Consider the following 24,596-nt stretch of genomic DNA (forward strand, 5'->3'; position numbering starts at 1 on the left):
GCAAACAACACCACAAACTCCAAAGCCCAAAGCCAGCTCAACCCAACAGAGCATGCTTACTTGCTTACTGTTGGTGAACTACCTTTCTCATTTCAAACACAGAAGGGACAAAGTTATCCACTCGCTCTGTTCTCTATGGGTTATTTGATAGATTCCAGTGCCCTTGTTCTCAAAGTCCAAATAAGTTCTAATTGTTATTTTTTGAAAACCTACAGACGTTGGTTTCCATGAAGGGAACAAGACTTTGTGATAAAGAGGTAGAGATTAATTATCCCTGTTTAGATTGGCTATGGCAGAAGAAAACACAAAAGAGCAACTTTCAGTTCCAGCAAAAGAACAAACAGAATTACAAGAGCAGAAAAGGAAGCTCACCAAGACATGTGCAGTTGGCTGGGCTGTTTTTCAGAACAGATCAGAAAGTAAATGTTCATTGTGCAGAAAATGTAATACCTGAGAGCTTTTTCTTTTTAAAAGAAAAACAATGATGAAGGTTGAGAAGAACAACTTTTCAGAACATCTGACCCACGGAACCCAATTTCTCAGTACATAATGGTCTCCACAGGAAAAAAAAATAAATCACTGGAGTAAGTGATCTGCTTTTATTCACATTCCTCTAAAACACATCACCACACATCCAGGAACCATGTGTACTGCAGCCATCACTTATGAACTTCTGATGTTGGCCTTCATCTGCTTCCCAGACCAAATATTCTGATATGACTGCATTTTGCTTTGTATGAAGTTTTTCCACTTGTCAGCTTAATACTGTGTTTTTGGGGTATTTTCTATTTATATCTTATCTTTCTGGATATAAGGCAATCAAGATAGGCTCCACATTAAAGAAAGAAAGAAAAAACTCTGTATTTTGAACAATTGACAAAGCAATTTCTGTAGGTTTCCTTTGGAAATGCCTCCATTACTTCTCCAGTCTACTCACGCTTAGCTATTTGTGGCACTGCAACACAGACAAGAAAATACCACAACTGTGGATCTAATGCACCACGAGACCCCTCAAGCTTTGCTACAAACAAAAGCAGTTAATTCAGAACTTCTTATGAAACAGCACAGATTTAAGCTCTGCTCTTAGGCTTTTTACTAACGTGTAAATGCTTGCAACTTATATATATCTAAAAAAAATAAATCCATGTTCTTAGGATATATTCACAGAACTAATCACAGAATGATGTCAATAAGCTGTTTTGCAGCCAAGAGAACAGAACTCAGTGAGCTATCTTTCCCCCTCCCCACTCCACTTTCTGGAAACTCCATGAAGCAAGACTGATAGTGCTGTGACCTCCTCCCCAGCTCCATTGCACTCATCCACTCAAGTGCTCAGCAATGAGTAAGTTAGTTCTGGTCAACGGAGAGAACGGACCAGTGGGTATGGCTGATTAGAGAACCAGCCCTGGAGAAAAATGTTCCTCAAGAGGACGATACTGGCAGCATTTGATGAGCACAGTCTGACTTTCTGCTGCCACACTCTACAGAAGCATGCATGAGAGCTCTACCTAAGGTTGCCAGCTGCTTGAAGTGCAGACAGGCGTTTGGCTGGCCCAGCAGATCCAGGCGGTGATACAGGAGCTTGCTGCTGGGGACAGTGTTGAGATTCTTAAGTTGCTTCACAGGTATTTCTGGCTGTATCACCACAACACACAGAATAAAGGACGTGTCTTGAACCTGGAAAACATGAGCAACAATCATTTCTAACACACTTACTGGAGAGTCATTAAGAGAGGCCAGGGTTCAGCTTCACAGGTGACAAACATACACTGGTACTCCCATTAGGAGGAATACTGACAATTTAACTCCAGAGGTTTTATCATTCTTAATCATGTACTGCATGGGTCACATGCTTCATTGGTTTGTGTGTATTTAAGTACTCTGAAGTACAACAGAATGGCAAAACTTGCCCAACTGCTCAGTAAGGGTGTTTGGTATTCAGTGCAGCATTATAACATTAGCCTCCTCTGTGAACTTCTGTTATCCAGTGACAGATTTGATCTGCTAAAACTGCCCAGCTTAATCTTTAAGGCTGTGTTTAACTTAACGCTGTGAAATGATCCACAGCTACCCTCCTAAAGTTTGTGGCAACAAGAAGTAGCCAATTATTTCGGGCATCAGTAAAATTCACCTGGATTACATTTAATTTTACGCTCTGTCAAGGGTCAAGATTGGAGTTGAAATACAGTCAAAAATTAAGCTGAAGAATCAAAGACCAGAGCAATATTTTGTACTTCACTATATTCAATATATTCATATACTCTTCTAAATATTAACTTACTCAGTGCCACCATGCAACAGTGTCATGTTAAGCACTTACCATTTTCCAGGCATAGCTGACATTGTAGGCCTCCTTCCCAACTTCTCTCAGTTTGTTTACATGCCAGGACAGTGAGGAGTTCACAGGGACTGTAATGATCTGGCTGCCCAGGGGAATGCTACAGTGGGAAAAACAGCATCCATCATTTCATTACACACTGAGAAAGCTCCTAAGCAATATGATCATAGAAAATATTGGAAGCTCTGAAGAGGTCAGCTGATATCTGTCTTAAGCAAACAAAAAGATGTTTGTCTATCACCACGTTTTGAGAAAAATCTTTTGCAGCAAAAGAGAAAAAACATTTCAATGTCTGTTCTGTGGCTTCATACAGCACATGATCACCACTCGCCGTTGCCTGACCCATCAGTCTTCATTTATTGTCAATTTAAATTTAAATTAAGACAGACTCCACAGAACGCAATCTGATTGTGAGGAAGGGAAGATGGAGGCTCAAAGTGAGGAGCTGTTTTAACTCTAAAGCTGAAACAAAAATTCATATTTAGATGAAGGATGAAGAACTGAAACCAAACACTGGAAAATCTTCCTGATGTGGAAGAGAGATTAGAAAGAATATCAGCCACGTTGGCTGTGGAAAGCTTGCTTTCCTTAGCTGCAGACAAAAAATCAAAACAGGACAGTTCTGCATTTTTTATGTTCTCTGAATGCTCCTCCAAAACCACGTCTGGTGCCCTAAGGACTGCTAACATTCAGACTTGCATCCTGGATTCCATACCTGAGGATGTTCTGCCGCACCAGCTCAAATTTTGGGATGTTCTCATAATGTATGATATCCGTGTGGAGGGGTGGTTCAGACAGCAGGTAGGGCCTGGTAAGGGATGGGTGCATAAGAGTGTACCCTGAAAAATAAAACACAACGACATGCACTGAACTCACTGACACAGCTAAGCACAAGAGGAAAACTTCCAGGAAATAAGAAGCAAACTAACACAGTAATTAAGTACTAGCACTGATTAATTTTTACACGTTAACAGAAGTAAACAAAATAGCAATATTACCAAAAAGGTTGCAAAGTAAGAACTTCCTAAGTTGCCAATGAAAGACAGCTCAAAGAGCCAGGCAATAAAAATGATGTGGGATCAAAGGAAAACAGCTGAACATACACGTACACCAGCTCTGCCTTTTGCTCTACGCCACAGAAAACGTAAGGTTTTCCATGGGTACAATTCAAGCAGCAGTAAGCACTTCCACATCAAAACTCCCAGACAGAAATCTCACGTTACGAATCCACCCATAGATTCTAGCTGGCTCTCAGGCAAAACTAACTGAACACCACACCATTAATCCTTTCACAAACGCTATCATTCACTACTTACAGACAATTCAGATGCATGAGAATTTAGCACATACTTTTGATGGCTGATGACCTCAGTGGGAATAGAAGAAATTATTTAAACCAAAAAAATTACCTTTATTATCAATGAGAAATGTGTAGGAACCCAATGAGTCCTGATAATAGGTGACATCTTCCAAGATGTATGCAAGATTAACATCTACTCCAACAATCCCTAGCAGCAGGTTCCCAAAGTAGCACGGTTTACTTACAGTCATTATCAGGCCTTAGAAGGAGACAAATAACATAAAAACATCATATAACAAATAATTACAAAATAACAAAGTGTCAGACAAATTTTATACAGTATTCTTTACTGGAATATGAACAAAAATGGTGCTTCCAAATGGAAGCCAAGCAGGTTATTTGTCAGTCTGGCTGTTTTTAGCCACCCTCCCCACTTACTTTCTATGTTTCTGATAGTGCCCTGAGGTACCTTCCATTAGTTTAAAAAAACATGGTGAACATTTAATGTTTTAGGCTTTTTGTCAGTTTACAAATGGATACCTTATACTATGAAATCCATTAACACTATATTAATTTTGTTCCTTCAATGCTGTCGTTTAAGACAGTTACCAAAAAAAAAAAAAAAAAAAAAAGAGGGAGGAAGAAGTAAGAGGGAGGATTCATACCTGTAAAGCAACAACAGAGATGAATTATTGCTCATCTAATTGTGCATTCACAATGTTACACCTCTTCTGCTTAACTAAATCCCAGCATAGCCACCACACTGGGAATTATTCTTATTATTACACAACGATTTCAGAAGCACCTCATGTGCCTGAGGTAGGAACTCTAGGTAATACCTTACTTCTCTTACTTTCTATGCCATTACTGTTTGGAAACTCAGCAATTTATAAATACATCATGAATAAACACTGAAGCATACTTAAAGCTAACGCAAGACAAACCCTCTCCGTTGCACCATTTCTAATCCTTTCCTTGCTCAAATTTTCCATCATGCTTGGATATGGCTTTGTGAGAGAGAGCTGATGTTAGGAGACAACAGCAAGTTGCAAGCGTGCTGATTCAGAGGAGATTTATTCTGGAATAGCCTTAAATTTGGTTAGGGCCTAAACACTCAATCTAAACTTAAGTGCCTTTGAAAACCATTCAGCACAACCCTGACTACTACAGAATCACAGAACTGCAGCCAACACTAAGAACATGCAAAGTCTGGAATGAACAAATTACAGAGTTTTTTTTACGTGGTCAGAACAATATGAAATCACCAGTAATCCCTAACACCATCGTGATGTTTTTAACAACCCTTTTCAGAACAGCCCTAGAGAAATGTCAGGTGAGCTACCCAAGACCAAGAAGGGCTAAACCCTACAGCACTGACCCTTCAAGAGATATCTATCACTTATCTAGATAGATATCACTGGTATCTATCATTGACACCCACTGATATCAAGAACCTCGAGTCTCTCTGTCATCTGGATACAGTAGTGAGATTAGGTAGAGCTGAACATACAGAGTTTGTTAAAGTGGCATCAAGTTTCAAGGTAAAAGGGCAGATTCATGTGCCTTCCACCTCGTCAACATGAATTAGACACTGGAGGGAGAATCACACTACAGCCATCTGCTGTACGAAGGTATTCTTCCGGATGCAATCACAGTCTAGGGAAAAACTGACCCTAAGACACTAAAAAGCATCCACTAAATTCCATTTACGCCACGCTGCCAGCCTGGCTGGGGGCACTGATAGCCTGCTCAGGCTTCCTGTTCCACCCAGTGCTGGGCGCAGCCCAACTCTGCTGAAGCTGACAGCAAATTTTTGACAACATACAATGATCCCTCTTTGATTTTGATACCCAAATTCAACGTAAGTATTTACCATCTCCCATTTCATCTGAGAAAGGCAGACTGAAGACTGCCTCGTCGATCATTCGGTTGGGGAGGTTTGTGTAGAAGCGGCCAACTGTAGTTTCCAGGTTACTCAGCTGGTTTAGGACCATCATGCTGCCCTTGATCACAGGCAGGGTTGTTCGATCTGGAACGCCGTACTTCACTGAGTTCTGCTCTGCCAGGTCTCGGAGGAAGGCCAGTTCTTTCAAACCCGTCACTCCCTCTGGAACAGAAACAGAAGGGAGAGGATAAAAAGCTTACTTAGCATCAAGGCTTCTGTATCTGATTCTGTAGTACCATAAATACAAGTAATTAGCAAGTACAAAAGGTAATAAGGTTGCCTTTCATACACTCCATGCACAAATTCATCATGCCACTCACACCAGCACTTTAAACAAAGACTTTTTTAACGAAGACTTATGTGACCTATAAATCCACAGGACAGCTCTTTGTTCTCCACTGATGGCTAGTCCACAGAAAGGACCAGGAGCATATCATATGCCCATAGAGATAACAGGCTTTGTTCTTTAGCTTAAACACTAAAGCCTCCCACTTTACATAAGTCACAGGCTCAACTCCTGCAGGCAAATCAAAGACTTCTGTACATATCAGAACTCAAATGAGTATTTAAACTTACACTAAAATGACATATTAGCTCTAGCATTAGTTTCCTTGGCTGGAGCCTGTGCAATTTTCAGTAATACAATGTATAGCCTTCTTACTTAAAGCTTTGTTGGAAAAACACAGGAAGCCAAACTGAATGAGTGATCTTCATATCTGATTTCTTCAGTTAGGTCCTAAGTTATCAAAGCACTTCAGCTTGACTGATGTTACATTTGTGCTCAGTGGCTAATGACTGAAATGCAAATCATGGGTATGCTCCTTTTTGCAAGAGCAAGAAACACTAGCAGTCCCAGGAAGGCTCACAGTTGCAACAGTCATTGAATTTTACTCAGTCTGGTTGAAGCTAGAAGTTTTAGGCAACAATATTTCATATGCTGAGCAGCTGCACTTTGATACATAAGCACATAGTAGCACAGAGTTTTATACATGAAAGAGGCAACATCTGGATACAGCCTCTGGATTACATGGGCCAAAATCAATTAACAAACTGCTCCCAACAGGGCGTGGAATTACACTTGGATGAGCTTAATAAACTGGTTGTGCTACAAAAGGGAATTTGCATCCATTGGAATGGATGCAAATTTGGATTTGCATTTCTCACCGTTCATAAGAGCGTAAGTGAGAATCATGACTGAGTTATTGAGGAAACTGTTCTCCTCATTGATGACACGTAGAGTAGCCTTTTTATCATCTTCTGAGGAATCTTTCGATGTGATCCCAGCAGAGAGAGAAATTATGACCATATCGGTATCTAAAAAAGAATTACAAATACAACAGAAATTGCATTAGATTTTTAACTCGGGAAAGGACTGCGGTAAGATTCCTTCCCTCTGCTTACAAACACACATAGCAATAGCTTCATTTGTAAGATTCAGAGCTATCCACAGTGGATGAACACAGCAGAGCCTTAAGAATTACTTCTTTTGTTGTTAAACTTCCATTCCCATCATTTAACAACCACCCACTTAATCCAGTGCCTGCCAGGCAGCCAGCAGCCACGCTGATGGGTTTGGCAGAGCAGACCCACCGACACGTTGTGGTTCACTGGAGAAGAGCAGGCAGAGATGAAAGGCACCTTAGGTCTCCCTGTGTTGCAGGCTGGAGAGCAGTGCTTGAGAAACACACCACCATGCACAGCCCTTCTGCACCGCTCGCTTTGCATGATGCCAAACACGCTTTTCAAGCTGAGTTTGTTCTACACGAATGGCCTCGAAGCCTTTGAAGATGCAAATTCAAACCTCTGCTTACACACAATCCGATTTCATCATGTTATATCTCTGTATTAGAAGTTTTATGTGTATAACTAAGGCATTCGTAGTGACCATGCAACACCACATAATCCAAAGCACATGATGTCAGATGGTTACATGCCAACTTCACTGACCAATCTCCTGTTGAACTTCTTCTTTCCTAAATAGGTACGAATGCCCTGAATGCTCTGATTTGTGTGCTTCGTCCTCGTGACTTGAAATGAATTTCAATTAGAATTAAACACAAACAAGTATGAGGAGGTACACTGTAATACTATATAGATCCAGACACACTGCCCAGATTCAAGACACGCTACCTAGTTTTCAAGTAATGTTGGCTCTCAGAGGCAGAGTATTTTCTTACAGTTTGGGATGAAGGTCTCCTGAGCAGGACTGCAATAGGAACTGGCACAAAGCAGGAAATCCTGACGTGATCAGCAGCACAATTCCTCTCTCACATCCCAGTAGTTTCCTCCTAAGCTTTCCAATGCAAATTCAGGAGCAAGGCTGTATCTCTACAGCTTCCCTGACACACCCACACATTGTTCTCTGGGAACAGGATGTGAGAAAATTAACAGTAATATGAATAATACTTTTTTCTACTTGTTTTTTTGTTTTATGTTGTGTTTTTGTTTTTTTAAGATGAAAAGATTACTTTAAGAAGATGTTATGGTTTATTAACATCCTCTTCTGCAATTTATTGCGTCTCGCTCGGTGAATTCTGAAGCTTGATTATACACATTAGGTCTTTCGAACCCTTCAATCTTAACAGAAAACACAAAGCCATTTGCCTTGTATTTTAGCTTCACATACGTGTGCCCCCAAATAATTGTTCTACACGAAACCTGGGCAAAATGTGCTTGTTCTTTTTTCCACATCAGTGAAGAACACACCGAAACCTTCTAATCCTAACACACAATGCCAAACAGAAAAGGTATGTAGGAGGATGTTGTAAGACTGCACAGCTGATGTTCTTGGAATAACCACCCATGACTAACACATCTTATCCCAGCCAGCTTCAGCAGCAATGGATTTTTTTTCCCTCTAGAAAGTCGCACCCCTTTCATCATTTTGCCAGAGGATGGCAAAAACCTGCCCCTGACAACCCTGTCTTTCAGCTAAGCAATGTACAGACAGATAAACATTTCATTTTATCTGTGGCCTAAAGCTCAGAAATTGAACAAACCTTTAATAGGAAGAACCATCTTATAAACTGAGGGAAAGGGACCTGAAAGAGGAGCGCATTCCCCCAGTCTTTCAAAAGCACTTTAATTCCTGGGCTTTTCTTTTTAACTTTGTTATATTCTGCACTGCAGTCTGAGCCAGGGCCCTCCAGGACAATGACAAATCTGCAACCATCTGAGCAGTCACAGCACCAAGCTATGGGATCTGCATTACAGAAATGAATTGACTGAAATGATAAAGATCAGCCTGCTTTCTCTCCACCCTGCCACAGCACTGGCAGTGTTACTGGGCTCCAGCACTTGGAGCACAACTTTAAGAACTTGCTTTCCTCTGCTTCCTGGCAAGCAAAAAATGCGCCACTCCATTTCATATCCATCTTTTCCACATCTTTCACCACATCCTCATTACAACAAAAACACATAAAAAACCCCATGCTTGGAAATGGGAAGGAGAAAACCCATAATGCATGCTGCAAAATTCAGAAGGATATTCTTAGATGAAGGAAAATGTACCCAGCCAACCTCAGATCCCATAAAATATCACCCATAATTGGCATTCTCAAGGAAATCCTTTTCCCTTAGCAACCTAAGTTCCCTAAGTAGCAAGGATGACTTCCCAAGGATTCCAGTTAGGGAGCTACCCCTACACCTACATTTTAGCAACCTGTCAATGACCCTGCAGCAACAGCCATTTTCATTTAAAGGACCCCTCTGCACAACTCTAGCAAGTAACTCAGCTATTGCAATTTCATATAATAGTTCAAAAGAAAGGAAAGTCAGCAAGTAGAATAAATCAAAAGGGAATGGCCACATTCCACAGTCACCTGTGCAGATTTTGAATCAAGTTAATGCTATTTAATCAAAACATGAGCTTTTTTTTTTTTTTTAAATGTTTGGACATTTGAGACACTACACTCCTTTGGCCTCTGTCAAAGTGAGAAGCTGAAATTTTAAAGAGGATTACAGAAGAGACTTACTTCCTTGGAGTTTCGTGCCATTGTTTGTATTTCGTATCAGCTGGAAAGCCTTTTGAAATCCTATTGCATGCTGCGTGGGGCTGTCAGATGACTTTATACTGCTAACGAAGGTGGACATCTTCCTTTTTGTCTCACTGGTGGCAGGAGACAGAAACGTCTTATAGCACTGATCCAGTGAGCAGGTTCTTACTGTGTCTGCCACGGTTAACACAGAGATCTTGAAAGAGAAGAAACTATATTGGATTATCTTACCAATTATAATTCTTTATGAACCAATATAGAAAACACAATGATAAGCCAACTGAAGAGATTCTGTGGATTTAAAATTCAATTGTTAAGAAATAAATGCTCGAGGCATAAATCCATCAGATTTGAAAAGGATTAGACTTATGGTGATTTCTAGAAAAAGAGACTTCAGTCTTTGTTTCCCAGATGAAGTCAGCTTCACACTGCTCACACATAATAGCTACTACACTGTTCTGGGCAGAAAACTCCACAGACTGGAGGTATCTGAACACAAAACTAGCAGACAGCATTTCCAGTATCCTTGGGCTCCTTTGGAGAAGTGGAGGGCACACAGAAAATGAAAAAAAGAAAACCCCCAAGGAAGTTTTCACAGCAGAAGCGTTACGGCTTTTTAATGTTTCAATCAAAGCAAGCCCAATCCACCATCACTTTTAATTCTGTAAATAAGTAATGGCACGCAGTGGCAACATTTGCATTGATATACGTTCAACATACCAGTCTTATTAACTGAGTGGCATACTTCATTATAAATTATGACTGATGCAAGAAAGTCATAGAATAAAGCAGTAATTATTTACTCGTATAACAGGTTTCATAACCACTGAGCTACTGACCAAGTAATCTCTCTCTCAAATTCATTTTCTTCACTGGAGGTCTATACTCAGACAAGCATGTTTGACACTTACATTTAAGTGCTATTAATTCTGCTAAACTATAAGCATTTTTATACTATATTCTGGGTATCTTCCAAACATTTTAACATATGTTTCAGATCACTCCAGTGTAACAGCAGAATAAATCTTTTCCATTTCCTCCATGCAAGAAGACAGCCACAGAGGCAAAAATGAGCTACTCAAAGCAATCTCATACTTCAGAAGTCATCAAGCTCAGAGTGTGGTTCTCCTAATTTCACACTGTATCACACTGCTGACCAGTGCCTAAAGTCTGTGCCAAGACAAATGAGCATTTAAGGATTACTCAGAAACAAGATTTTCCCTTAGATCAGTGGTTTTCCCTTTTTTCACCTCAAGATGCCCAAATGCTTCTGCCATAATAACACAGACTTCCAAACACGAGTTCAAGTCTTCTTCACTCATTGGAGGTAGACCACAGATCTCCACGAGTCAGTGGACCACAAGCTAAAAATAGTGCTTTGGCTGAAGAGATCAAGCACAGTTCAAAAAAAACCCAAAGAAAATACAGTCATTGCATACAGAAAGCTCACCTTATCGTGTTCATCTATAGAGCTCAGAATGACCTGAGCAGCATCTTTGGCAATCTGAAGCTGTGTTTCTGTGACTGAAGCTCCATGATCCACAATGACAACAATATGCTTGGATTGAGGTCGAACAGTAGAAACATAGACAGGCCTGAAGGAGAATGGAATGCAAACCAATGGCATGAGTCATCATTCCCACTGAAATGCTTGTAAGTAAAATGGTCAAGAATTGAAACCCCCAGGAAGAAATAATAAAATTCAAAAGGAACTCTGAATTTTATGGAAGTTTCTACGAGAAGAGACCAGCAGAGGACCTGAACCCAAAGAAAATGCCCTCATTCCCACTCCCTTTTGTTTTTAATCCAAGCCTGTGTCAGATCCTTCTCCCTGTATCACAGCAGTTGCTTTCAGCTAGAAATAAACAACTTTGCTGAAGCAGCCTAATATTTGGGATCCCTGTTTGCAGAACTTACACCAGGCTTTGGACTATGCATGGCAAGCAAGAACTGCTTAATGATAAACACTGGGTGCCAGGAATATTACTCCCATCAGAAAGTAAGTGCAATGGTTGGTATTTGCTGGTAATGTGACAAGTAAAAACCTGTGTGCCCACGTAGAGCTGTATTAGCATAGAGAGCTTGGTTTATTTTAATAAGAGAAGGCTTCTGGCCAAGAAAGGGTTTTCTCTTGGTGCCCTGAAGGGTTTCACACCAAGAATTGTGGGCTATGCTCCACAACCCCTCAGGCCTGTGCAGTCTGAACCACATGGGTCCATCTGCCTCACCCCTGGTCAGGGCTCTCAGTGCTGCATGCATCTATTTGTGCTAACATCAAAAAACCACAGTTGTAGTGAAGCAGCACTCAGATGTAGTCCAGTACTGTGAGGTATGTGTGAAAGATTTCACAAGCTCTACTGCCAAGGTTTCAACATGGAACAAATTAGGAGGAACTTCACCAAGAAGAGAGAGGAAAAGACAGAACTCTCTTCCTTCTTAAGCCCAGACCCAAACCTACTTACAGTCAAGTGTTCTGGGCTCTGTTTTTATTCTATCAAAGCCACTGAAATCTTATTAAACAGTCAAGGAAATGCAGAATGTTTTAGACAAGTCACTGCAGCAAATAGCTGGCACAAATCAGTTCTAAATTGCAGAACAGCCTGCAGCTCTTCACTGGTCCTAATACCTAGAACTTAAATAGCATGTTTGATCTTCAAAGTACTCAGCATTAACTAATTAATCTGTCCAAACTACCCTCTTAGGTAAATGGAGAAACTAAGTGCACAATTAGGCGACTTGCATGAAATCACCAATGGTTTTAGTGTCAAAATTCTGACAGAGATTTGGGTATTCCCAGCTCTCACGTCCTCAGATCACACCTTTCCAAGACCAGGGCAAATTTAGTCAAGCCCAAGCTTCAAACTTTGATGATACACAGCAGATAGAACTCGTAAACATTTGGTTGCTCAAACGCAAGCACTGCTTGCTCTCTGTGCATTCAGCTGTGTGGAAATGTACTGGAATGGGTTAATGCTCCGCACAGACTGATTAACTGGTGTAATTAACTAATGAGTGACCTAGCAGTAACTAAAGCTTTCTCTTCTGACTTTCTCAGAAGAATCCACTTGATCCATACGCATAATACTGGCAGCAAAGGCCAGGGGAGAAATACCAAACCACAACCGCTTTGCTGCAGGCTTACAGAGCAGGCAGGCTATTACCCTGAGCAGGAAAACCACGTCACCACTCAATCCTTTTTTCCTACAATTTTCTGAGTGGAAACAGAAAACGTTCACTATTGCTGCTTCCCAGCTGCCCATAATGGTGCAGACTGCAGAAGTGCTCCTGCCCACAGCCTTTCCAAGCTGTCACCCTTCCAGCACCCTTTCCCAAAGCGACGTGCCTGCCCAATCAGTACACTGTGTGCTTATTACTTTGTTAATAGGGACCGAATATGAGCCAAACACAAATCAAATCTTGCCTGTGGGCTGACCAACAGTTTACAGATTACTGCTACTTACAACTTATTTGATTTGGGAGACATGAGGAACTTGGATGCAATTTTATTTCACTTCAATTTCTTAAAAATGAAAACAAACCTAAGAAAACCTGAGGTACTCCAATAGAAGCTGGTCATTAAACGCTGCCGGCTTGGAAAAGCAAAACACTGGAGGTTGTTTGAGGGATGCTGTGTCCACTAAAAGGGAGGGGTCACATCATACCTGCTGCGGTGTTCATAGCTGCCTTTGCACCGGAACTTGTGGGCTGGGAAAACGGTGAAAATGCCTTCTTCTGAGCTGAAATATTGCCATTTGATCCCCGGGTTTGACTTCAGATTATCAGCAAGAACTGAAAGTTGGACAGGAAAAAGTGGGGTTACAAATGGAGATGAGACTTGGAGACATAATGAACAAACAACACCTCATAGCTACTCAAAAAAGAAGCAGGGACCCAAGGCCAACCACAGGCAGCTGCAGCTGATGGCCAGAGCTTCATATATGCTTCACAAACTGTTCAAGTCCTTTAGAAACCTAACAGGAGACACAATAGATACGAGTTCATAGGATGACATTTCTGAATCTCTGAAGTACAACCAAGACTGAAGAAGCCAAGGCAGGAGAAAGGAAGGAAGAGATTAAAGCAACTGTATTATATATGCACACACAATGATAAACCCAACCGAGTTTTAATAAAGATTAAAAAAAACTGTTAAAAAAAATGCTGTTAAAAAAATTATACATTTATTACACTGAGGTAACCACAAAATATAAAATAGGTTTTGCTGCTTACACCTCAGTAACCTCATCTATTAATATTACCTATTCTGGCATCTGTTAAAAAACATGTCTACATGAAGCATGTGATGTACAGTTCTGTACCTTCTATTGAGCATCTTGCTTTTAGTATTCCTCCTTGGAGGGAGGCCAAAAATAATCATACACAGCTTCATCTCCTGGATCTCATTCAAATCATATCAAATACCCCAATATTGGGATTGGAAATCATTGCAGGGCACATGTCAAGCCTCAGCCAAATCCCCCTACAACAAAATACCTGAGAAGCCTCAGTTTCACATCCACAGCAGTTTAGCACTTTCTCAAGTTTCCCAGACTGGCTGCAGCCACGATGCTCTCCCAGCATTCAGCTCAGAGTAATTACCCTGTAAAAACCACTATCTTTGTTCCCCCTCTTCTGCTGCAGCTGTTTATATTTCCACAGTGCCCAGCAGTCCCAGTGACAGCAGCTTTGTCCAATCCCTGCTTCAAAGAAGAAGCTGCAGGATGGGATGAGATGAAGAAGAGAACCAAGGAAGGAACAGAAGAACATGGCATCTGCTTCCCACACAGATGCCTGTGCTCATTTCTCTCTGCCCTGAGCGGAGGTAACATCAACCTGGTGATGCTTAAGAGTGTGCACTGCTTTTCTCAAGAACTTCATAGAATGGCCCAGGTTGGAAGGGACCCCAAGCATCCTGAAGCTCCAATCCCCCCACTGCCACACGCAGGGCCACCAACCTCCCCATTTCACAGCAGCCCAGGCTGCCCAGGGCCCCATGCAACCTGGCCTTGAACACCTCCAGGGATGGACGGGGCATCACAGCCTCTCTGGGCAGCTGTTCCAGCACCTCACCACTCTCTTGGTAAAGAAGTTCCCCCTTCCATGCATTGCACCCGTGATCCTGCAAGCACAAGTCCAACCAATTTGCAAATACCATTTGTTTCACTCAAGCTCTCACTATGCTGAAGTCCTGGTTTTGGCTTCAGGCATGAGATGAAGCAAGTTTATCAGTGCCATTTCTGCTTTGCAAAAAAGCAGGCTCCTTTGGTCACAGATGAGCAGTTTTGCACAGCAGGGAACAGCAATGTGAAAATTTATTTTTGCCAAAATGGAAACTTCGGAAAAGAAATTACTTTTCATTACAAATGAAATAAATCTAAACCATGCACAGTTTCTAGCTTTTATCTCTAGGCCTTCCAGAAATTCCTCTCCTCAGCTCCCTCCCCAGCACCTGCTGTATTCTCCTCCCAAAATCTTGCCAGCAAAAACCTACCAATCACTTCTGAATGCCTCAACAGTGTGCCAACCCAGACAGGAACACGATGCATGGCCATGGCTGTGGGGACCCAGGAAAGTATTTGATGACCTTTTATCAAGCTGAAAGATAACACTTCAAGTGGGGAAACAAACCAAACAAACCCAACTGCTTAAAAAGCATCAAAATCTTGGCTTATACAGATGGACAGATACACACGTATATACAAAGCTATCTATGTATGTATGTATGGCCAGAGGCTAACTGTGCCCAAATGACCTCTGTGGCAGCACTAGCAGATACATGCACCAGGCACTACATTGCTGCTCATTTCCTAGGCTGCCATTTACTTGCTAAGACCCGTGGCTCCCATTTCAATCCAAACACCAATCACCTACTTTCTCATTTTCAGGCACTTTCAAGTCATTCTGGCAAATGCAACCAGCTACTCATCACCCTGCCGTACCACTAATTACAAACTGTTTGGTGCTGCTGATTCCACTCAATAATTTGTTCACTTCTAAACTGAACTAAATCAAGGCCCAACCTCGATATCACACTGCTTGGAGTAAGTCAGAATCTAAGTCTAAACGTAAAGAGGTCAGTGGTACCCATATCTGGGTGCACAGCCTGGGGATACACGTGCCCAGCAGCTCCAAACTGCTGCAAAGCCACTGCTCCTCCACCACCATCAGGCACCAGCTGAGCCCAAACTGCTGCAGCCAGAAGCAGTTGGGGATTGTTAGCATGAGAGCATTTGAATCGTCGTTCTCTCTAATTATAAATATCTAAGAAGGCAAAAAGGACTTTTAGAAAGAAAGTCCTGTGTGATAGTTTATAAAACTTCAAAGGGAATGCGATATGATAACACTTAGCACTTCTAGATACCACTTTACATCTTCAAAGGATAGTCAAATCATTAACTAATTAATCTTCAAAGAGAAGCACAAACAGCATTAAAAAAAAAAGGAAGGAAAAAAAAAAAGAAGGAACTGCTGAACATAATTGCTCATTATAAAGGAGTTTCTTAGTCCTCTTCTTCACCATTACATTTATGGAGCTGTAGCCTTCAGGTTCCCACCATGCAAATAAAAAGAAAAAAAAAAGATGAATTTTCAGAGCAGTGCAATCCTTTCTGGGAGAAACCTCCATTAAAAATAACAGCTCTGAAGATATTTTAACGCTCCTCAGAAACAACAGCAGACAGCAAACATGCTTATTTTATACTCGTACCCTAATTCTCCAGACTCACACGCCTGATCCAGGATTTTCTGACTCTAACTGTGCTCTGGCTCATGTGCTCTCACCAGAAACAAAAGATCCAATTAAAATTCTGCTGATGGCACGAGCCCAGCCTGAAGCTCACTCTTGGGGAGCTGTTTTGGCTCTGAAGGGCAAAGAGGTAACAAACCCTTCATTCAGAGGCTGTCTAGCTTAAAAGGACTTGAGCAGATGGGAAGTCTTTAGAGATGGTGCTAGCCCAACTGCTTTCACCCACCCTGCCTATCATTTCCAAGTATATATATATATATATTCCATGAAGGAGCACGACCACAGCACTCCATGTTTTGACTGACCAAGTGTCACAGGTGGGATGTGACAACGAAGCCTTGAACACAGACCTGGTCCCATCCCATCTTCCTGGGGAAGAGCATTCTGCTAATGCTGCTTGATTTGAAACAGACATTTGGGTATTTTGGAGGCTGAGAACGTGAAAGATTTACTGGTTCTCTGTTTATCCAGAAAGATAAGGAACGAGGAATCTGATAACACAAAGCACTGGTGCTGGGCACAAGTTTGTCGTTTAATAAGTACAGGACTATTCATATGGTGAGGACAGATCTCTTCATCTAACTGACTGAAGCCTGAGATTCCATCTGCAGAATAAAAACTCTCTCCTTATCTGTCTTGTAGTAATGGCTACAAAGTAATCCAAACGGAAAACTCAAGCCAACATAAAACAAACCGTTTCCAAGACTAACAAGACCAAACAAAAAACAAAAACAAGAAAACTCCACCTCAAGAAAAGATGAAATCCTGCTTTTGCCACTTAAGGGCTGCAAAAAATGCATCTATTTTTTTCTTCCCTTCCCCTACGGTTATATTTCCTATGGTATAAAATTCCAAAAGAGAAAAATTGCACAAAAAATTACAAAATTCCTCACAGTTGAAAGTTCCCTGAGCTACACTTACCCTTTTTAACAAACGGTTCTGCCTAGAAACCAAGCATGCTGTCTGCACCAAGGGCTCTCCAAGGCTTGGGTCTTGTGGCTTGCCTGGAGCCTGCGGTGCAGATTCCATTTCCTTCCAACATCTACAAGTTCCCCACTCCAACCCCACTTTCTTACATTGTGCACGGAGCCAGCCAAGATTAACATTTAAAGAACTGAGATTGAGGCCAAGCACAGCTGAGTTTAAATTTATGTTTGACCGAGAGCTTTTTATAGGACAGATTATTTCGTAGGCAAAACTTAGGCAGGGAAAGAGAGATACCCATGGGAATTGTTTTACATTGAGAATGAACTGATCAGCCCATTCAGGAAGACAAGCTGGAAGATGGACTGGCCAGCCTGGTTATGGGAACCGTGGGCAGAGGAGAGCACAGGAGATCCTGCTTTTGGAACTGGGGGAACAGAGGGCTTTCAAACCTTTTCTCTACATGGCTGACCAGTGTGGGGTTCCAGGGGAAGAGCCAGCATGGCACAATCTGGGGGAAGTTGTGGCTGCCCAGCCTGCCTAAAGTCTGAATGAGCAAAGTGAAACAACCTGAAGCACCAGCAGCTCCTAGGAGGCTTCTCAGTGCAGGGAAATACTTCAGCTAGAGTCTGGATTCAAAGTGCAACAGATATTCTCCTTGCACTGCATGGGGACACTGAAGAGAGGAGCAGGAAAAATCAGGGAAACCCTCTGTTGCTTGACCTTCACTCTCTGTCAAGGTGAGTTTTAGTTTAGAAATAACAAATACATTTACATAGCTTCATTCAGAAACAGCTCCTGCACAAAGTGCTCTCTCCTGTGTGCATCCTCTGAGGTAAATGGTACTACAGAACTGCACCACGAGCCAAAAAGTTGGTGCTTCTAAAAAACATTAGAGGAGAGGACTGAGGACTCATTGCTTGCAGCTCACCTACAGCAAACCTCGGTTTCACTACGTGTGTACCCATCAGCTGCCAGTTCTCAAAGAAACCTCTTGCTGCTCAATTTCAGTCTTTCCATTGCATTTTTCTCTTAAGGGCATCCTCTGACAGTAGAAAAGATCCCACCAGAGGCTGAGTTCGAGAGCTGCTAAAATGAAAGCAGCTAGTGTGCATAACTGCAGGATAGAAAGCACCACAAAAATGATGGTGATGAAACATACCAGGAAATCAGCTTGTTTGCCCAGCAAAGATGTGCTGTACAGTGCACAAGATGGAAAGGAACCTGGGGGAACTGCTTGGGTTTGGCTTTTCTTTTTGGAAAATAAAGACAACCAAACCCAACAACACAACCAAATGACATCTACAACCCAAATCTATAGTATTTTCTAATTTACAGCACTATCATCATAAAAAGCTGAGGAGCAAGATACAACAGCTAGACAAAATCACTACTAAGGAACCTGAAAGCCATGTATTAATGAAAGTTGATCACATTAAAAAAAAATAAAGAAAAATAAACAAATCTGTGGCACACTGGAGAAACAAAAAGCTTAATTGCTCAGGGATAAATCACATGCATTTGGTTCTAAAGCACACTCCTAGCTCTTAGAGTGTGTCAAGGCAATGAATGAGTTGACAATGAAGGCAGAAAAGCTCTGAGAAGACAAAGAAAAAGGGAATATTTCAGAATGTTCCTATATTCTGCAGCTTTTGCAAACACAGTCTCACATTAGCTGGACTGGGCTAAGAAGATCAGAGAAACTTCTGTGTTTGGCCTCATCAGGAGCTGACACTATTGATGCCAAAGCAGACATGCCTAGGAAGGAAAGTACCTTGGAAGGAGAAAAAAAAGAAGAAAAAAGTGCATAAAGCACAACAAAATTATCCACGGTAGGCTGAAATCAAATCTTCATGACATTTCTATATAGTACTTAAGGCTAAGGGCATTACTTTAGGTATCATCTTTCAATCATGCAATCTCAAATTAAGAGCATTGTGACAGTTGCAAGGAGAAATAAAAGCTCGTTGCTATGGCAATCAGTGCTAATTCCCTGTGCCAAGGGAATGTTACAGTCCAGTGGAAAAAATCTATAACAGAAGGAAAATAACCCAAACTCCACTACTTACCAGAATTTAAATCACGTCCAGGATTGAAGGCTCTGCTGTTGACAGTGGTGGACAGTCTATCACAGCTAATTGTCCTAGAAACGTTGGTGTTAAAATTGCCATCGAATCTGCAACGACAACAGCAAAATTAGCAGAGCAATCTGACATCACCTACTAAACATACACAGCATTTGCAGTGGACATAAATATTTTTGAAGGCCCAGTGAGAAATAATTATTAGTTTAGGAACTCCAACATTACACATATTTTAAGGGCCCTTGAAAAACTGTGAAACCCAAAACCAGGGGATTGAAAACTCATCGCAGTTGGACTGCATCTGCTCTCTACCACAGTAGGTTGCATTTTTTTCCTTGCAGTGTTACTTGGAAGCAATGATCATGAGAAACTGAGCTCTTTCATCTAGATTAGTAGAGGTTCCAGCTTGGGATACATGCACAGCACCTAGGCATGCCATCAGCCTAGATTTCCTGTAGTTTCCTCCTGTAGTTGAACCTTCACCAGTATGAATATTTCCTCATTCACCTTATAAAAAAGTATACCAAGTATCTTGGAAGGAAAGGATTTCTTCTTTGAGCCCTTAGGAAAAAAATCTAGGAGTCAGAGCAACACTAATTGCACTTTTTGTGTACTAACACTGAAGGGTTCTAAGTAACTATAAACATTTCTGAAGCTCTCAAAGACTTAAAGCTAGTTTCGCACCATTTACATAGGCTGATTTTACTCGTGAATATCTTTGTGATCTCGAGCACTTGATGCCATTTGACTTTCAGCTATTATTCTGGGGCTTCAGAAACTATCTGCCTCCTCTGAAAGGTTCTTCTACCATCAATTTATTTCTGAGCAATGACCCAAGAAACTGCAGGCGAGGCCTGCAGAAGATCACATTCTGGGTGAGGAGCCTTGCTGCAATGCTTGCTGTTACCAAGCAAGTCATGGGGAGAAAATGGGCAGAGCCAGAGTTTGTTCAGTGCTTTCAAGACTACAATGGCAAATGATAAAATAAATCTACATCAAAAGATCCTGAACAACTTGATTCATACTAATGGCACCTCAATAACTTACATATGTGCACACAGCCCTCAGCCAGCACCACCTGAATGCTTTCACTTCAGCTCCAAGCAATACACATTGAAGACACGCTAAACGTTCTTCATTTAGTTGCTTATTGCCAACTGCACGTAGATCTTTAACCAGTTATACTTTTTCACACGCATGCACACGTACATATAAGCATGTCTCCAAACACACACACCCATGTGCTGTAACAGAATGGAAGCCCAAAATCTTGGGAGGAAATAAAGAAAACAAACACCATTCTTATGGCTGGAAATTGTAATTCAGAAATTGAAACCCAAAAAGCTGCACCAAGTGTGGAGCCCAGGGAAAACACTGCAAGATGGATTGCCTCATTCTGTCCTTGTAGGGCACTTGGTGGGCTTCCTAGACACAAACAGATAATAAAACAACGTGCTTCTAAATCATCCCATTAAAACAACATTTAACAGAAACAAAAACTGAGGCCACAGACAGATGGAACTGTTTACTGCAAGGAAATGTCATGTTCTGACTGCAGGAAGCAAGTCTTTTAAAGCAAACTAAATCCCTCCTACTCCAGTATCTTTTCTTTCAGTCCTGTTGTTCAAAGCCCTTTCCTCCTAAAGGAATGAAGCAGCTGCCCCAGGTCAGCCAGACAGAGGACCAGCTGTGAGCCCATCTCTTGGTTACGGGATACTCAGATGTGGGACACAGAAGAACCTTAGAGGAGATCTGTGAAGACTGAGGAAAAGTCCTTGTTAGTAGGCTTAAGATCACCACTTCCATATATAAGTGGGTCCACTCGCAGAAATGTTGGTATCACAAAGCCAAACAAGCACTGCTGCAGCAGGCACAGGAGCCTGCAGAGACTGCAGGTTGGCATCCTGCACCCCACTCATGCCAGCACAGTCACACTGAAGGCTGGGTTGCATTTTTTGCTTAAAGCAGAGGCTTAGCTTCCAAGCAAACAGTGCCCCACAGCCTTCCCCATGTTCAGAAGTGTGCTCTTCAAGTGGAGGAGTCATTTCCTGAGAGCTTAGCAGTGCACTCCTGAATGATTTCCTGATTCACAAATAACCAGTCCTTTATGCAAACACACAACAAAACCACAGACACTTCTTTGGCCTTTGCATCAGGTTAGATGCCATGCTGCAGAGGCACAAGAAGCCCAGTCTTATTACACTGTTCAAGCTCGTGACAGTAGAGGCTCTTTTCAAAAACCTAATCAAATTTAATTTTTGAATATGCAGGGGAAAAAAAATCATTATTGATTACTATTTGTTACCTTCTTAGTGCCTTCACTGTAGCATAGAAGCATCAATGAAAACAGTGTCTCCTTAAGCATGCGGTGAAGTCTTTTCATCAATATTCATAAACACTGTATATGTTTTAATGCAATTATGTTAGTTGTAAAAGTGATGAATGAGTCAGTGCCCAACTGAGGCACCAATGCTCCATGACCTCCTCTCAAACTCAAAAGACTTAAAAGAAAGGGAAAGTGAGATGGATGTAATTAAGTGCCCTCCATACAGGCAATCCTTTAAGAATTATTTAGAATTGCAACAGTTTAAACGTAGCTCTAACATATAAAATACTGAAAAGATACATTTTTTAACATTGAAAATCACCGTATAGATACAGATACACACAGAGTGAACAGTTTTGCTTTTTTCTTCTCTTACTTCAATACAGAAAGCACAGAGGGAGTCTCAGAGCAGTGGGACACACATGGATTCTCTCTCCTCTCTTTGCAATATTTCCTACACCTCGGTCCTTCGACAGCCACATCAGTGCACACAAACTGCTCCTACCCAGCGAGCAGAAATGGTGCTCATTCTTTTGTTGGATAACGAATCTTAGGATTGAGATTAATTAGCAAAGGATGGGTCTCACATAGTACATGTTTATCTCTGAGCAAAACGAGCTGGGGAAGAGCTAGAGACTGCAAATTACACATCTCAGTGCTAGAGAAATATTTCCAAGGGATACCCTTAGACAAACACTTAGGGAAGGATAATGACTTTTCAGGATGTTAGCTAATTGCCCCAGTGCTCCCATCAAAACCTATTAGCGACAGCAACAGGATACCTCATTAGCAAATAACATTATCCACGTCTCGATAAATGCTGAGTTTTAATTCAGAATCACCTGGAATTTTCCTCTGCCCTTACATTACATTTTGCCCAAATCACCTCTCACACTCGCTCAGAACGGCGCTTGCCTCGTGCCATGCAACTCTCACACCACTCACTCTACTGGCTGCCAGCTGCCCATGGGGGGGGTTGCATCTCTCTGGGTTTAAAACGTTGACTGTTTTGCTCCATCGTTTCCTCACCCCTGAAAGATGCTGAGCTGCATTTCACATCACTCCCTCGTGGCAGATCTTAGGGTTTCGAGCAGATGACCATCAGGTCCATTTCTGGCCCACTTCAGGGAAGGCAAAAACATAAGTGACCCCAGCTGTGCCCTCAGCCATGGCCACCGCCATCTCTCGCTGCCCTGCCTCAGCCTGTTTGCATTGCTCCTCTTACTAGAGCATGCCAAAGCACTTCAGTGCAAGAATGGACACAGGCAAGTCCCTTCGCTTTTGTTGGTGAGTATTCTGTTGCCCATCAGGACAAAGAAGGGACAGATACCTAAATGATCAGCAGCACAGCTGGGAAAAGAAAGCAAAGAAGTCCTGCAGCCTAGGTCAGCCCTCCTTTCTCCTACTACAGCATACACGTAGCAAAAGGAGAATAAAGTTAAGGGGAAAGCAGTATAAATAAAACAGGCAGCAGAGGAATTTTTTATAAGGCCATGAATTAAACAGCAGCCCTCAGACAGAGCTGTCATCCCCAGCTCTGAGCTGAGCAGGTATCTGCTTGCCAGCTGCAGTTGAGCACAGCTCACCTTGGAATGCCTTGGTTTGCATCGTGCTGGACACAGCCAGCTCTGTGACACAGGGACCCAGAGGAAAGAGAGCAGCTCCTGGCACAGGTGTGGATGGCTCAGGAAGCCCAGAACAGAACCTGGAGAGGCAGCACTGAGGCAAGCTGACACATCAACATTCACCCTCATTTTAATCACAGCGGAGAATTTCCCGCATGCTTCTTACGGCTGCTCTCAGCTGTTTCAGTTATGTGCTGTCAAACAGTCTGGTGATCATCAACATTAAAGCAGCAATTAAACCCAAAGCCTCAGCACTGCAATGGGTGTTTGCAGCCACCACTGCTTTCCTTGGCTGTACCTTTCCTACAGTTTGTATACAAGTTCCATACAGCGTATGGACATGGCACATTTTCCAGAGTTGTTCACGTTATTCATTCTGGAAGAAATTATTTCAGCTTTGTATTTCAGGATTTTCAGGCAAGTGCTGATCCCTGCATGAGGAAGGCTGAGGTTTTTTTAACAGCATTTCCCACTTCTGCCAGCAGAAAAGACAACAGATTGGGCAAAGAGAAGAACTGAGCTGGCTGACCGAGGCTGCTTTTGGAATTTGGCTCCAAAGCTCGGTGGCACAGCCAACCCTTATGGACATCCTCCAAAATCCTTACCAGAAAAAAAAGAAAAATAAGAACTCACAATGCTATGTTTAGATGCAATTAGTTTTTGTACTTACTCAAACAAGAGGAAAAAAAAACCCCAAAACATTGGCTGAAATTCAGTTTCAAGACCAGCCCCGTTCCCCCACCCCCTCCCTTCCTAAAAATCCCTTCCTTCTGGATTCACTTTAATGAACAACCGATCGAAACTGCATCCCGAGGGAGCAAACAGAGCAGCGACTCCCACTTTGATCTCTTCCCCATGGAGAAACGCACTCCCTGCCTGGCTTGCAAGATGTTCATTTGATTGACGTTTGCTCTGATGTGCAAACTGCTTTGAACTTCAGACATTTAATTCCCATCAGGCTGCACTCATTTTTATTCTCCTTCAACAGGATTTACAAGCAGGAGATCAGCAAATGCAGAAGATAAAATAAATTTGCAGGAGCTTTGAATCTTACATCAAAACAGCGTTCAAGTGAGCTCCAATTGGATTTTGTTTGGCCTGAATTTGCAGTGTAAATCAGCCTCTTTTGCACAGCTTCAGTCTGGGGACAAATAAGGGAGCAGTGCACAGAAATGACATTCGAGCAGTGACTCTCAATTGTTCTGAAACACATTTTGTTCTGTCCTGTTCCACCCATGCCAATTTCAGGACAATTTTAGTATGCAAATGGAACAGTGGAAGTTCAATGAAAATTTGGCATTTCGTTTTAGATTC

The 24,596-nt window shown here is 41.9% G+C and overlaps 1 protein-coding gene across 1 annotated transcript in view; it reads right to left on the bottom strand.

Annotated features, from left to right (window-relative positions):
• CACHD1 (cache domain containing 1) overlaps nt 1-24,596 on the bottom strand; it is an 88,108-nt gene that overhangs the window by 17,075 nt on the left and 46,437 nt on the right. Inside the window, exons 4-13 of the mRNA XM_052666839.1 lie at nt 19,317-19,423; nt 13,241-13,367; nt 11,029-11,173; nt 9,558-9,774; nt 6,748-6,897; nt 5,512-5,745; nt 3,748-3,897; nt 3,054-3,177; nt 2,321-2,438; nt 1,509-1,677 (exon numbers count right to left, since the gene is read on the bottom strand). Of these exons, the coding sequence (XP_052522799.1) occupies nt 1,509-1,677; nt 2,321-2,438; nt 3,054-3,177; nt 3,748-3,897; nt 5,512-5,745; nt 6,748-6,897; nt 9,558-9,774; nt 11,029-11,173; nt 13,241-13,367; nt 19,317-19,423 (1,541 nt within the window). The remainder of the gene's footprint in view (nt 1-1,508; nt 1,678-2,320; nt 2,439-3,053; nt 3,178-3,747; nt 3,898-5,511; nt 5,746-6,747; nt 6,898-9,557; nt 9,775-11,028; nt 11,174-13,240; nt 13,368-19,316; nt 19,424-24,596) is intronic.

Source organism: Tympanuchus pallidicinctus, unplaced genomic scaffold (genome assembly GCF_026119805.1).
Source record: "Tympanuchus pallidicinctus isolate F22 unplaced genomic scaffold, pur_lepc_1.0 scaffold7, whole genome shotgun sequence".
In the NCBI taxonomy this organism is placed as follows: Eukaryota; Metazoa; Chordata; class Aves; order Galliformes; family Phasianidae; genus Tympanuchus; species Tympanuchus pallidicinctus.